The sequence below is a fragment of the Camelus ferus genome, chromosome 2 (assembly GCF_009834535.1).
Source record: "Camelus ferus isolate YT-003-E chromosome 2, BCGSAC_Cfer_1.0, whole genome shotgun sequence".
NCBI lineage: Eukaryota > Metazoa > Chordata > Mammalia > Artiodactyla > Camelidae > Camelus > Camelus ferus.
Genome location: NC_045697.1, coordinates 54509161 through 54525591, shown reverse-complemented (window position 1 = coordinate 54525591; position 16431 = coordinate 54509161). Strand labels below are relative to the sequence as shown.

The window sequence follows — 16431 nt, the reverse complement described above, 5'->3', positions numbered from 1 at the left end:
AATACCTCCAGCTTGTTTGTTTTCAGTTATCAAAACAAGTCTCTGTTCCTACAAATTATGAGGGAAAACAACTTGTTTTGGCTACCTGCAGCACGGCATATCTGAAAAGTCTAATTCAAAGAACAGCAAGTTTAAAAGTCCAAGTTTTAAAACATGGCTATGAATCTCGTGATGACAAATAATTTTAAAAGACTCAGAGTCTGAAGGAACTTTAGAAAATTATCCAGTATATTGTCTCAGTTTGTATAGGAATCACCTGCATACTCAGTACAGAAAACATCTTTAAAATGTGACCATTCAGCTTGTTTGCAAATTCCTAATGATAGCTGCCTCACTGATTTTTGAGGCAGCATAATTCACTGTTAGTCAGCTTTCATATTAGAGAATTCTTCCTTACCATTGAGTCAGAAACATTCTTCCTTTATCTTATAAATAGTAATCCAATTTCTGGCTTTGAAACAACATGGGGTTTTAAAAAGCCCATCAAATATTTAAAAACAGCCACCATGTCCCCTCTTAGTCTCTCTCTTTGTCGTCTATAATTATTAGTGCCTTCAGCTTCTCCCTCTCATCGTTGAACTTCTCTGTCTTAAAATATAACCACAAAGGATGAACATGTTATTATAGATATTTCAGCACAATACATTACCTGGGCTTTATGCAGGAAAATACCACTTAATAGAAATCTCTGGGAATGTCCTATTAATATAAGCTTTTCTTTTCTTTTCCCTCAGAGACGAGAGGATTTCTTGTAACATCTCTCAAATGACTTTTTAAAAATGGGCGTGGGGAATCCAATATAATTTGGCTTCTCCATGGATGATAGTATACATTATCTAATGCTGTGTAACAAATCACCCCTAAAACATGGTGGTTAAATCAACCACCATTTTATTTGCTTACGATTCTGCACATCAGCAATTTGAATTGGATTCAGTTGTATAGTTCTTTTGCTAGTCTCACTTGGTATCACTTACAGGACTATAACCAGTTGGTGGCTTGACGAGCTGGATGGTCCAAGTTGGCCTCATTCACACATCTAGTGCTGCTGGTCAGCTAGGGCTGGCTGATCCACCTTCATGTGCTCTCTAATCCTCTGAAGTTAGCCCAAGCTCTTTCACGTTAAGGAGAGAAGGGTTGGTGCACATCCTTGGGCTACAAATTCTTAGTGTTGAGAATAAAGTATGGCCTTCTTGGAACTTTTAGTAAAGGAGAAACTGAATTGAATAAATAATTCCAAGTGTGATTTGTCTTATGTACAGGGGCTATTTTTTCTTTCTTTAAAAATTTTATTTAGTTTGCATACAATAAAATTTACTTTTTGGTGCATAGTTCTTTGAGTTTTGACAACCATCACCACAATCACGACATAGAAAGTTGTCACCTTAAAAACGCTGTAATGTTCTTTCTTTTCAGTCAACCCTCTTACATATAATCCCTGGCAACCACTGATCTATTTTCCACTCCTATAGTTTAGCATTTTCCAGAATGTCATATAAATGGAATTACAGTATGGAGTCTTTTGACATTGATTTCTTTCACTCATAATGTCTAGATTCACACAAGTGTTGTGCGTATTATATAGCTCACTTTTTTTTAAAAAATTACTGAATAGTAGTATTTCACTGTAGGGAGGTACCAGTTTGTTTATCCATTTACCAACTTAAACATATTAGGGTTGTTTCCAGTTTGGGGCAATTATTAAGTTACATGGACATTCATATACAGACCTTTGTGTGAATTTAAGTCTTCACCTCATTTTGGTAAAATATCTAGGAATGAGATTGCTGAGTCATATAATAAGTGTATATGTAACTTTATAAGAAACTGTCAAACTTCTCACAAGTGGTCCTACCTTTTTGCATGTCTACCATCAATGTCTGAGAATTTCAGTTGCATCCTTGCCAGCACTTTATATTGTCATTAAAGTTATTTTAGTAAGTGTATAGTGGTATCTCTAGTTTTAAAATGCATTTCCCTAATGATTAATGATGTTGAGTATCTTTTTATGGGCTATTTGCCATTCATATATGTAATTTGGCAAAATATAGGGTTAAATATTTTGCCCATATTTTTAATTGAGTTGTTTTCTTATGGTGGAGTTTTGACAGTTCTGTTCATATTCTGAATACAAGTCCTTTGTCAGATGCAAGATATAAAAATGTTTTTTTTTTCCAATGGCATCTTTTGCAAAGCATAAATTTTAAATTTTGATGAAGTACAAATTGTCAATTTTTGCTTCTATGGATTGAACTTTTGGTGTTGTATCTGAGGACTCTCCCTAACAAGAGATCACAAAGATTTTTTTTACCTATGTTTTCTTCTAGAAGTGTTACAGTTTTCTATTTTACATTTAGGTCTATGATCCACTTGGAATATGTTTAAGGTAAGAGGGATGAGTCAAAATTCATTTTATTTGTATTTACATATGTAATTTTTTAGCACCATTTATTTAAAAAGATCATCCTTTCTTCATTAAATAGCCTGTGCACCTTTGTAAAAAATCAGTTGAGTATATTTTTGTGTATCAATTTCCACGGATGTATGTTCCCACCCTTTTGCCAATAGCACACTATCTTGATTACTGGAGCTTTACAGTAATTCTTGAAATCAAGAGGTGTAAGTCCAACTTTGTTCTTTTCAAATTTTTTTGGATCAATCTAGTTTCTTTGCCTTTTAGTATAAGTTTTAGAATTATATCAATGTTATCACAGAAAAATATTCTTGGGTTTTGATTTGGATTTTGTTGAATCTATAAATCAACTCAGAAAAACTTGAGAATACTGAGTGTTCCAACTGAGAAAGACATATATCCCTCCATTTATTTAGGTTGTCTTTGATTTCTTTTATAGTGCTTTTTCAGTACACAGATCCCACACACGTTTTGTTAAATACCTATGTATTTAATTTTTGAGTGCTATTGTTAAAATAGTAGTTTTTGAAAGTTTGAATTCCAACTGTGCAATGGTAATATACAGAAATATAACTTTTGTATGTTGATCTTGTATTCCAATATTTTGCTGATATCACTTATTCATTTAAAAACTTTTTTTGGGTAGATTCCTTGGAATTTTCTATATAGAAACCCTGTTATCTGTGAATACAAGTAGTTTCAGTTCACATAATCCAACCTGGATACCTTTTAATTATTTTTCTTGTATTATTGCACTGGTTGGGATGTCTAGAACAATGATGAAATGTTAAGGGTGGACTTTCTTGCATTGCTCCCAGTTTTAAAGGAATAACATTCTGTCTTTCACTAAGTATGACATTGGCTGTAGTTTATTATTTTTAATGCCCTTTATCAGACTGAAAAAGTTCCCTTAATTCCTGGTTTGCTGAGAGGTGTTTTATTTTTTTTTTTTAATGATGAAAGGATACTGAATTATGTCCAATTATTTTTCTGCACCTATTGAGATGATCATTTTTCCTTTTACTTAATATGGTGATCAACTGATAGATTTTCCATTTTTGAACCAGCCTTGTGTGTATACCCACTTGATCATATGTATTATCTGTTTAAAATAATTATTTTGTCTAGTTTTGGTATTAATGTTATGCTGGAATCAAAAAAATGAGCTGAAAAGTATTGTTTTCTTTTATAGTCTGAAAATGTGTGTAGAATTGGTATTATTTCTTCCTTAAATACTTGGTGGAATTCACTATATGGGCTGGAAGATTACTTTGGTGGAAGGTTTTAAACTATGAATTCAATTTCTTTAATTGAATTTAGATGCAGGTAAATTCAGGTTATATTATTTTTTTCTTGAGAGAATTTTGGTAGTCTTTCAAGGAGTTGGTTCATTTTAGCCTTAATCTTTGAATTAATCTTCTGACCCAGGGTCTGGCACAGAGTGGATGATGTTGGTATAATAAATTGGTGAATCCCCAAGCATAGTATTGGAGGAGGAAGCAACATTCTCTGCTTCCTAGAGGAAAAATGTCACTCCCAGAAACACAAAAGGACCATCGCAAGTAACTATTCACCTACTACATTCTTGGCATTATGTGAAGTCCCAGGATTACATCATCTCATTTTATTGCTCCCAACAATCTTACAAGGAAGATACTATTATTTCTATTTTATGATCAAAAAAAGCAACACTTCAGTTTTCACACAAAGCTAGTAAATGAAGCTGAAACCCAAACCCAAGTTTATTTTTGAACTTTTTAAAAAAAATCTTCTCAGTGGTTCTGCATCTCCAGTGATAGATATTCATATTCTCTCTCCCCTCACTTCATCCTTTCCTGTGTCTGTGGGTTAAGAGTCTGGGCCTGACTTAGTTGGGTCTTTCGCAAATTTGCAATCAAGGTGTTGGCTAGGCTGGGTTGTCACCTGAGACTTCAGCAAGAAGGATCTACTCACTCAGGTTGTTTGGAGAATTCACTTCCTTGCAGTTCTAGGATTCATAGCAGCTGGCTTCTTCAAAGATAGCAATGAAGTAGGTGGAGGTGGGCGTGAAGGAAGGAGGGACTACTAAGTAAATCTACTGGTAAGGAGGAGTCTTACATAATGTAACATAACCATGGTACTGACATCCCATCACTTTTGCATATTCTGTCAGTTACATGATTCTCATTTCCTGGTATTCATGCATTGTGTAAACCCTGTATCTTGAAGGTAGACTGACCTGTAACATGTTTCTAACCAATAGTGACTTGCAACCATATAGGTCCCTTTACTTCCGCCTCCTTGTTACAGCTGTCACATGTACTACATCTATATAACATTGAAAATTCCACCAAATGATCTAATTTTTGCTTTCAATTGCTATAAATGTATTAAAGAATTTGAGAAAAATAGTCTATTATTACCTAGATATCTCCTATTCCTGTTCTCTTTTTCCTGTGGAATCATTTCTCTTCAACTTGAAGAACTTCTGAATCCAACCAGTGGATCTTTTTTTTCAGATATTTTTTTCACTTTGAAAATTTCTGCTTGGTTTTTATAATCTTCTTTTCTTTGTTAAGAATATCTATCCTTCCATTTGTTTCAAGAGTGCTTATCACCACCTCATGGAGCATAGCTCTTTAACATCTTTGATAATTTCAACATCATGGTTATTTTAGTGTTGGCATCTGTTGTCTTTTCCCTTGAGAACTGGTCACATTTTTCTGACTCTGTCTACCAAGTAATGTGAATTGTAATCTTGGGTATTTTATTTTGAATACTATGTCATGGGCCTCTGGATCCTATTAAAACCCTCTGGGGCTCTTTTCTTTTTTTCTTTTTTTTTTAAGCAGGCAACCATCCTGACTAGATTGAACCAGTTCTGCCTTACTGTTTCTGTGGGAAGTGTTCCAGTTTCAAAGCCTTTGGTATTTTGCTTTGGGGCTGCCTCACACATGTATATCTCAGGAATTAGCCTGGGACTTTGACAGTGATTTATTTCTTAGTTTATTGTCAAAGTCTTCGCTATTACTATTTTCTGGTGGCTGAACTGATTTTTTGCTTTGTGATCAGGAACAAATTACTCAACCTTTTTGCATTTTAGATTCCCTTATTATATGGATTAGGGAATGATAGATGAACAGACAGAACTAGAAGGGAACATGAAGAGAGACTTCAAATAATCACACTATCTTCTGTAGAGTAATATATTTTCTTTCAAAAGCAGAAAGATGATGGAAAAGTAAACTGGAAGAGTAAATGAGAGTGGAAATAGGACTAAGAAATACTACAAAAAGGTCAAAACTGGTCTTGACAAATAGTGCTGAAATTTTAAGGAAACTTTGGGGGAAGCCTATAACTGTTTCAGGAGTGTGGACTCACAGCTGATTAGCTGAAAAGGGGCACAGTGGGAATGCCAGAGCCCTTATCTTTAATTTCGGAGTTGTAGAGCACCTAAAGGTTAATATCTGGAGACTTAAGAGAAAGTGAAGGTGTTTCCAATAAAATACTACCAAAGAAAGATTTTCTTTGAGCCTTGTTAAACCCATGTCAGCAATCAGCTTTCTCTTTGACACCAGAAGCAAGAGCACTGATGGAACCAATAGTCAAAGATATTTCCTCAATTTATTTTTCCCAACTTCAGAAATTATCAGTATAAACTAAAAGCAATGTCAAAATACGGTAGGATAGATAAATAACATTAAATTAGCTAGGAAGAAAAAAATGCTAGAGAAAAACTTATGAGGAAACAAGTTACAGGTCTAGGATAAAATACAAATTAAAAAGGCATCTGAATATTCAGTATTTAGTTACCTAACATTTATTAAACACACCAGCAATGCTTCATATACAAGCAGGAAAATCAACTGATGTTGAAAAGAATGAACTGTCCTGCTCTTCAATACTGGTTCTTTATTAAAATCAAGCTTTTCTACCCACAATTATCAGGCCAAGAATCCACCACAGAAGACAGAAGAGAGAGGTTGAAGAAAAATCTACATATTGCATGAAATAAAATGGAAAAACTACTTTCATGTATCTTGGTAATTTCTTATTTTCAGAAGGAAGATCATACTTTTAAAGAAAGCTATCTCTATCTTCCTGATTCTGACTACCAAGTTACTTACCTGGACATCAGAATTAAACACTGCAGCATACAATTTCATTATCATATCAGAATGAAAACAATTCACTAGGAAATCATAGTATATGGCTGGGAGGGTAACTTACAGATAATGCATTCCCATGCAATTATATAAGTTGAAAGCATGTGGTCCTTTCTAAATAGAGCTTTTATTTCCCTAGGATCCAATTAAATATATTTCCCTTTCCATAATCTCCACAGCAGATTCTCTAGTTCTAAATTCTAGCAATTCCAATGAAGCTTCAATAGATTTTGTTAAAATCTAATTTGACCAATTTATCAAACAGAAGTCTTTTTAATTATCTAGCTAAAAACCAGAGATATGAAATGTACTATAAGTCCTTTTCCAATGGAAATTTTCTACATTACATTTTTTTTGTTACTGGAAATAAGTGAAGTTTATCCATTTTTATGTTTCTCTTAAGTTGTCTTTTTGCTGGCTCAAACTTAACCCATACCTCCTTTTGTAAAAATACATTAACTTACAAGGATGGTAAAAGGCTATATATATCACCCATTTCACAAGTAAAACACAGTATGAGACTGATTATAATCACTCAGAATTCCTTAAAAATACTAATTCTTCAGTCCCACACTATATCCACTGAATCAAAACCTCAGGGACATTTCTTCATAATTTTTTTTCTTGAAAAGAGTTCTAAATTGATTTTGATGGTCTTTCAAATTGGGAATCACTTGTGCAATCAACCAAGAATCAAAAGATATAGCTATAGTCTACTCCTAGTTCTAATTATTTGGATGTTTGGTTCCTCATCTGAAAAAATGAAGACGTTAGAATATACTCCTAAGGTCTACTTATTTCCAACATCTTATAAAGATGTGTCTTTATAAGAGGAGAGAAGGACACACACACAGAGGAAAGACCATGTGAGACAGAGGGAGAAGACAACCATCAACAAAGCCAATGAGAAAGGCCTCAGAAGAAATCAGCTCTACTGACACATTGATCTTAGACTTACAGCTTCTGGAACTGTAAGAAATAAATTTCTGTTGTTTAAGCCACTAAGTCTATGCTATTTGTTATGGCAGTCCTAGCAAACAAATTCAATGAGTTATCTGGGATACCTGAATATATGCAGAATCCTAAGATGCCCTCAGACTTCCTGAATTAATTCTGGGGGCTGGTCCAGAAATCTGCTCTTTTAAAACACACCACAATAAAGTTTGTGAAATACTTCTTTAAAATCTACTGTAATACTAGTGTGTTAACTGATGTGTAGATTACAAAAGATCTATTCTCTTATTCCCAACGGCCTCACAATTAAGTTAGTCCAAATACAGATAAGCAACAAGAGACTTAAGAGTGCCAATTTGTTACCATCTCTAAATGTTAAAGGTGAATTCCTGCAATCTAAAAGAAATGCAGTTCTTAACACAGAACGTTTGGAAAAAAAAAAAAAAGGACTCCTAAAGATGGTGAGGCAATGTGGTTGATTGAAATAAAGTAAAAAGAAATGGACAAGGGAGACAGAGATCAAAGCCCAGGGCCTGTCCAAGGTGGAGAATCTAATAGAAGACCACCAACACATTTAGCTGGGAGAAACAACAGGAAAAGAGCCACAAAAACTGGAGAAACTGAAATTGGCAGACCATAAAATGGCCCTCACAATTTAAATAAAAGATGTTAGAAAATATCTGCAGAATATAGGGAACTATAAAAAGTCATCTAGCAGTTTTAAAAGAGAGAACCAAACAGAACTACTAAATATAGAACTACTGAAAAATATAACCAAAATTATAGAAGAAAGGGTAATAAACATAGAAGGCAGAGTAAGTCTACAATGCTTGATGAGAATCATCATAGAAGAGAATGGGTGAAGAGGCATAGCTGAAGGAGTAATAGACCTGAGACTTTCTCAGAACTAACAAAAGGTACAAATCTAGATTCAAAGAGTTGAACAAACCCTAAACAGGATTAATAAAAGAAATCCATACCCAGACACATAATAACTACACTGCATAAAATGAAAGCAGATAAATATATTTTTAAAAAGATGCAGTATTTAGTTGACAGCTGACTCAACAGCCACAGGGGAAGGTCATAAGAGAGTAAAAAATATCTCCAATATGTTGAAAGATAATAAAAGTCGGATTAGAATTTTACCATTGAGCAAAAATATCTCAGTGGAATGGGAGCGAAATTAAGGTATTTTCAGACAAAGAAATCATGAGCAAGTATACCACCAGTGGACTCTCACAAAATAAAATTCTAAAGGAAGTATTTCAGATAGAAAGAAATTCATTCCAGATGGTAAGCCTGACGCACAAAGGAGAATAAAGAGTAAAGAAACTGATATATGTGTGAGTAAAGAAGTGATATGTGTGTGTGCATAAATACAAACACTGACTATATAAACAAAATAAAGAAGTCTTAGAGAATTAAAAGACACTAAGGTATTTGACAACAAAATTAAAATACCTAAGAGAAATAAAATACATGATCAGAGTATGCAGGCTGGCAAAGAGAGTTGTTGCAGTCATTACGACTGTGTAACAAGTGACCCCAATACTTAGTTGCACAAACAATCCATACTCACAGGTTCTGTGGGGCAGGAACTTGGCAGGGCACAGCAGGGAGTGCTTGTCTCTGCTCCCTGAGGTCTAAGGTCTGGAATGGTCTGAGAGCTTGCTTACTCACATGTGTGACACTTGATAGTGACTGCAGTTGGGAGCCTCAGTTTCTCTCTTGGGGCTAAGTTAAGGCTTCCTCACAGCATGATGTCTGGGTTCCAGGGCTGAGCTTTCCATGAGGGAGAGCGAGCGAGCAAGAGCGAGAGAGCCAGCCAAGCAGAAGCCACACAGCCTGTTCTGGTTTAACCTCAGAAGTCATACAGAGTCACACATACTGCTTTCTGTTATATTAGTTGAGGCAGTCATAAATCCTTGTTTGAGTTCAAGGTATGTGAAAACATTTTGTCTCTAGATGGTGGTTGTAGGGTAACAAGCTTCCAAAAGAGCATGTCAGATTGCAAATATTGCTGTGGCCATCTTTGGAAATTATAATCTTTCAAAACGTAAAAATGATTAGCTTTAGTCTGACTTAGTCTGAACACACATGTTGTAATACACGGTAATCACCAAAAGATAAAAGCCACTAAACCAGTAAAGAAAAAAAATGTGTATAGCTCAGGAAAACAGAAACCATATCATTTATATTAAGAAAGAATTTAACATAAGGAATTGCTTAAACAGGTTGTGAGAGAACTGAAAATGCTGGCAAGGGTCCCAACTATTAAAGGAAAAAGGGTAGGATTATTAGAATCTGGAAGCCTAAAAGAGATCCTGCAGAGTGCCAGAGAAAAGGTAGAGCCTGGGAACCAGCCACAACTACTAGGAGAAAAGCCACTGCTGAGGTGATGCTGACAATCAGGAAGCAAATGGCAATGGTCAGTCTCTTCTCCCTCTCTCCAGCTTTCCAGTCTCCTTCTAGTGTCTTCTATTTGTGGAACCTAAGGGAAGCTAGATGGCGAAAGAGGTTAGTTTTCAAAGTTCCAGAATACAGAATTGAGTTAATAATTGGCATAAATGGAATAAAAAAAATGAAGTACAAATTTTAAAAGGTAAGAAAATAGAGAACAAGAATCATAGAACAGGCTAGACAACAAACCTCCATAAAATAAAATGGCAGAAATAAATCCTAGTAATTACATGAAATGTAAATGGTTTTAGTGTTCCAGTTAAAAGGCTAAGAATATCAAATTGGATTTAAAAAACCCTAAAATCAAAATTCTATGCTACAAATGAAGAAACACTCTCCTGAAAAACTCAAGAGTTAAAGAGGAACCACCCCTAATGGAAATGGAAAATATTTTAACTCAATATTATTATGTATCAAAATTTGTGGAATATGGCTACAACAGTAATTAGAATATAATGTAATTATACTACAGTAATATAGACATATTTATAACTTTTAAATGGTTATGTTGGAAGACAAGCTGAAAATGAATGAGGTAAGTATCCATCTCAAGTTAGAAACAAAAACAGTAAAAAAACTCCAAACAAAATAGAAAAAATAATATTGATAAAAGCAGAAATTAATGAAACAGAAAACAAACGTACAATAGAGGATTAAGAAAACCAAAATTCAGATCTTAGAAAAGACTAACACTGTCCCTATTTGAAGATTATGTAGAATATCCGAAACAATTTACAAATAACTTACAAGAATCATTAGAGGTAAGTTTTCCAGATACAGAAGCAATACAAAGATACCAATTACATTTTACACATAATCAAAAATTAGGAAATAAAGTGGGCTGAGTAATCTGGATTAACATTCTCACTTGAGAATATTTAGAAAAACTGCACAGAATATATTTGAAAAAGTGCTGGATGGCATCAGAAAGCTAAACTAATGAATAATTATTAGGCTAATATCTGGGAGAAAAATAGAAATTCATAAAGAAAATGAATTTTTCATTTGTGACCACTTGTACCCTGGAGCTTTTTTTGCAGATTTGTAAGAGGCCACAGAGAAGCTAAGCAGAGCTAAGGGACTAGATTCAAAGGTGGAGTGCAGTACCAGTCACGGGGTCAGGGCTCTGACTCTGGTAACCCCAACTCACACTTACCAAGTCTGAAGGGTTTTTGGAGTAAGGGTTAACAGGAAGTAAGGGCACTAGTTCAATCAGCTCAGCTCTGAGTCACATAGATGACTCAGAAAATTTCAGTCTCTGTAAGTGGGTCAAAATGATCCTGAATTACTAGTGCCCAAGTGCCTGGTAGAGCATATGAAAAAACTCTGTGGAAATGAAAATATCATGTTGGGCATCAAATTACAGTTGATCCCTGAACAACATGGGAATTAGGCCATCACTCTTCTGCACAGCTTAAAATCTGTATATGACTTTACAATTGGTCCTCGTATCCAAGGTTCCACATTCATGGATCATGTAATACTGTAGGATGTATTTAGTGAAAAAAATCCGCATATAAGCAAATCCATGCAGTTCAAACTTGTGTTGTTCAAGGGTCAACTATATTTCTATAATCAAGTTTTCAAATATAGTATTGGCATTTAATTAAAGATAACCACACATAACCACACACACAAGGATACAAGATAATGAGAATCAGCAGAAACCAAAATATAGAAAGAGACCCACAGGAGAGTTTCAGATATGGGAATTATTAAATACAGACTATAAAATAATAACACTTTTCATGTTCAGATAGATAAAAAATAAAATTTCAGCAGGACAACTAGAAACTGCAAAATGACAGATTTGCATATTTGAAATTAGAAATTTGAGAACTGAAAATACAAAGGGCTAAAAATAACCAAGACACTCTTACAAAACAGTAAATTGGGAGGACTTATTCTGCCAGATATCAAAAACAATGTATCAGCTATAGTGATGAAGACAGAATACTAGCATAGGGACAGAACAACAAGGAGGAACAAAAGTCCAGAAAGAGATGTATACATATACGGATATGACATACGACTTTGGCAGCACTGCAGAAAAATACAGAAAAAGTAAATGGTGGTGAGGCACTTTCTAGCATACATAAAATTTCTTGTGAATTATAAACTTTAAATGTGAAAGTCAAAACTAAAGCTTTAGAAGACAGCAAAGAAGAGTATATTCATGACTTTGTGGTTCGAGAGAATAACTTTTAACAATTTGCAAAAAACTCTAACCTTAAAACAAAAAATTGATACTTCTCAGTACTCAACCATTAGCAAATTCTTTTTATCAAAGAACATCATAAAGAGAGGGAAAGGCAAGTCAGAGTGGAAGAAAACATTTGCAACTATACAGCCAAGTAAGAACAGAATGTATAAAGATCTTTTATGAATCAATGAGGAAAAAAACCTCCCAACACAACAGACGAATGGGCAAAAGAACTGAAAAGACACATTGCAAAAAAGAAAGTCAGAGTGGCCAACAAACATATAAGGTGCTTAATTTCAAAGTAATGAGGGAAATGCAGAGTAAAACTTTAATGAGATATAACTGCACATCTACCAGATTGGCAAAATTTAAAAAAAAGGTCTGTTTACACCAGTGTTGAGCAAAGTGGAAAAACAGGACATCTCTACTGCTCAGGAAGAACTTTTGTTAGTATCGAATATAATTTAAGATGTGAATACCCTATGGCCAAGCACTTCCATTCCTAGGCATAAACTTTAGTTGTACTAGGAGATACATACAATGTTCCTTGTAGAACTGTGATTGCCCCAAACAAAAAACATCCCAAGTTGTCCACAGTCAATAGGCTGAATAAATAAATAGTGGTATATTAATGCAAAGGTAAATTATACATCAATGAAGATGAAGGAAGCATGGTTATAAGCAAACATGGATAAATACCATGCTGAAGGAAAGAAGCAGTCACCAAAGAGTACAGTATGATTCTATTTATATTAAGTTAAAAAACCATCAAAAGTAAACTGTAATGTTTAGGTATATACATAGGTGGTAACGCTATAAATAAAAACAAAGACACAGTTATCACTAAAGGGACAATGCTAGTTGCCAGAGGGTACATGTGGGGAAGCTGACTGTGACTGGGAAGGACTACCAAGGGAGTTTCTGGGCTGTTGTCAGTGTTCTATTGATTTGAGAGTTGTTTAAGTAGTTACTTTAAAATTATTTCTTAAGCTGTGTATTCATATTTTATGTACTCTCTTGAAAATATATATCTTAATTAAATAAATAAAGCTAAGACATGGCAAGAGAAAAATGAACAAATTACCTACTGAATACTTACTGTGACCCCCAGGACGGCAATTTCCTGGTTAAATTTTAAATTTGTTAAAAGTAAAATAGTTAAACCCATATCTAGTGATTGTATACTAAATGGTTATATATTCACAATCACAGTGAATTTTTGGTAATATTCATTACAGTTGAAAGGATTATTAGGTTAAGAGATTGTTTTCCCCTCAAGATCACAAGAAAACAAATTTTCTGTCTTCATTTTTCCAATTATAAGATAGTGGACTCTAAACATTCTTGACTTATTTTATGCCTTGCCATTGGCTCCACCAGGGAGTGCTATAATAGCCAAAAAATAAAAATAAAGATACATATCTACCAAAAAAAAAAAAAAAAAAAGATACATATCTATTTCCAAGTTCTACCTTTGGGACAATTTAGAGGAACTTATAGATGAGCAACATAATGCTTTGAATTCTAAAAAAAGAATGGACTTCAGAAATCCCCAATCAACAGTGTAGGATTTACCAGATTTTCTAGGTTTTACAAGGTCACCACCATTCCCTTCAACTGTTTTAACAGAATTTCCAGGAGCCAAAAGCACTTCAAAGTAATGTCCCTCCATATCCAGTGAATGTTGTATCTCCATGATTGCAAACCTTGAAAACTAGGAAACACTAAGGCAACACTACTCATAAAATGAAGAGTAAAACTGGAATCTCTGGAGTCAGCTATGGAACAGGATTTACAAAGATACTGTCAAATTACTTAATCATTTTTAATAAGTAAAAAATCACTCAGTTGTACAGTCTAATCACTAATTTTTGCACCTGATATTTCAATCACCAACAGTGATCTCATGGTACAGAAATAAAACAGATAATGAAAAAAACTGTCATTAAATTCACACTGGCTTTCCAGCTGAGTAGAATTAAATAGAAGAGATTAATGGCAATAACCATTACCTACAGAAAAAAAAAAGACAAAATGGTTTCAAGTTTAATCATAAAATGAACTCAATCCTTGTTAATTTTGTTTGAATCTGCTAAAGTACTGATCTCTATAAATAAGAACTGATAGCATGGTGCTAAATTTAATTCTGAAGAGATGTGGAGATTTAGACCAAATATAAACAAGTGATTAGATCACAACTGAGAATTAGTGAATACTACTGGGAAAATACCAGTTCCTGTCATAGAGCACAAAACAAGTGAAAGTGGGAAACTGGCTTCTTAGAGACGTTCCAAGCCATAGAGCTTTGACATTCCTGGATTCAACTGTAAGCATACTAATTTTAAACATTATACTTGTAATATAAATGATGGGAGAGGGTAGGATATGGTGAATCAAAATTAAACTGCTTATTTCAAAGGTAGCCATTTCCTTTAAACTCATCATGTCCACTTATCCTCACCTCCAATGCACAGATCATCCTTTAATCATACAAATTCACCCTCCACTCCCAAATATATTTTCCCAGTTGGATGATACTTTTACAAAAGAATGAAACAATAGAGCTGGCTGACTTAAGTAATTTAAACTACTTGTAAGTAGAAAAAAATGGAGGTTAAGTACAGAGTATGAAAAGACACCAAACTGGAGTAATACTGACCTGAATCTAGTTTTTAATTTATCAAAGTACCTATTTATGGTCTGAACGGGAGAGCAGAAGGAAAGTAGCTAGAGAGAAATAACTTATTCTGTGTAAAATAATGCAAATTGCTTAAGAATGCATAATAGCCTAGGAAATGATAGAAGTATTTGCTGTTTTCACCGAATTCAGTGTTTACATCATTTTAATGAAACTATTTCTATGAACATTCGCAATAGTTCTTATCAGAAACAGAAAGTTTCTATCAGTAAAGACCTAAAAATGTAAATTTTTATCTTTGTCAATTCCTTTTCTGGGAATGTGGAATTAAATAATATATTTCCCTTTAAAATAAAACATTAAATTGTTTTTTTCTGTCCATTAGGTTGTTGGAAGAAAAAAAAAATCAAGACTCAACTAGTGATAATTTTTTAATTTCTACTTTTCATCTATTTCTAAGGACACTCTCTCTACAAAAACTTTTAGTCTTATATACTCTGACAATCAGGTTTAGAGTTTCAAATAAATAAAATAGCCACATTAGAAGGCATACTGAAGAATCAAATAACTAGCCATATTTATCTGTTCACATTCACGGATTCTATAAGAAGGACATCAGAGTCCATATAATATTGTTAACATTCATCCAGTTTAACACCTATCACTGGACACGCTCATAACTCACAACACTGATGCTATTAACAAAGATCCTGCTTTTGAGGGGACAGTGATAAAACAAACTCTGGTTAAACTAGCAGAGGTAATAGGACAGTAAACTGTACAATTTTAAATGTCTTTTCTTCAACCACTGTTATCATCCTTCCTCTTCCTACTGGTGTTAAATCCAAAATCTAGTCATGAGAGGTGCATAAAGCCAAATGCTATTTGTATAGAAAAATGGGCCTCAAATACTAAACAAAAAGAAATTCGTAAAATAGGATGAAACTTTTTGGATAGCTGCACTTGTCACTTTCAACTTCTTGATTTTTTTATCTCTTCTGGCCTTGGATATGCATTTTTCCTTCTTTTCATCCAGAGAGGTTAATACACAAATTTTTTGTAAGCATTAAAAAATGGCATTCCAGTTCAAAGTTGCTTGTGATCGCATCACATCCACACATGAAGCACTACACAAGTATATACTATGCTTCAAAATGCTTTATAAATCTTCAGTGTAGTTTTCCACTGATGTAAATTAAGGCTTCATCAAACAGAAATCCATAGCATTACGAGCTGATCTTTTTAGCTCCTGAATTGAATGCATTCCTTTCCAAAATCAAGTAGTCCTAGAGTAAATTTAAGACAAGTTCTGTCAGTCAGTGTCATGACTAAAGTAGTATCTTACTGGAGGTCCAGGTAAATCTTCATCTCCATCAGTATCTGGAGCAAATGACACAGTAAGATCCACGTATTTCTTTTCAGTAGAAGGTTTCACAAGTTTATGCATTCTAAGAAAAAAAGGCAAGGACAAATAATTTGGTAAATTCTGTAAAATGAAAGAGTGATTTGCTGATCAATGTTACCCAAAGAATCGGGGCTTGTTTAAATTTATTTTTAAATCTAGTAATTCACCTGCTTTCATATAACTGTCTTCTTTACTAAAAGCTCTAAAACC

General features: G+C 34.0%; 2 protein-coding genes across 9 annotated transcripts in view; one reads left to right on the top strand and one right to left on the bottom strand.

Annotated features, from left to right (window-relative positions):
- Nucleotides 1–6546, top strand: part of STAP1 (signal transducing adaptor family member 1) — a 34148-nt gene extending 27602 nt beyond the window's left edge. For 2 of the 8 annotated variants that reach the window (XM_032459238.1, XM_032459194.1), the window contains one exon: nt 735–1944. In XM_032459238.1, the coding sequence (XP_032315129.1) occupies nt 735–769 (35 nt within the window). In that variant the 3' untranslated portion in view covers nt 770–1944. Of the gene's footprint in view, nt 1–734; nt 1945–2357; nt 2387–3841; nt 4281–6340 lie in introns of those variants that run through there. The other 6 variants (XM_032459219.1, XM_032459201.1, XM_032459230.1 and 3 more) reach the window with 6 other exon arrangements.
- Nucleotides 6547–12909: 6363 nt separating this feature from the next.
- Nucleotides 12910–16431, bottom strand: part of UBA6 (ubiquitin like modifier activating enzyme 6) — a 73511-nt gene continuing 69989 nt past the window's right edge. Inside the window, exon 33 of the mRNA XM_032459126.1 lies at nt 12910–16264. Coding sequence (XP_032315017.1) covers nt 16129–16264 — 136 coding nt within the window. The 3' untranslated portion in view covers nt 12910–16128. The remainder of the gene's footprint in view (nt 16265–16431) is intronic.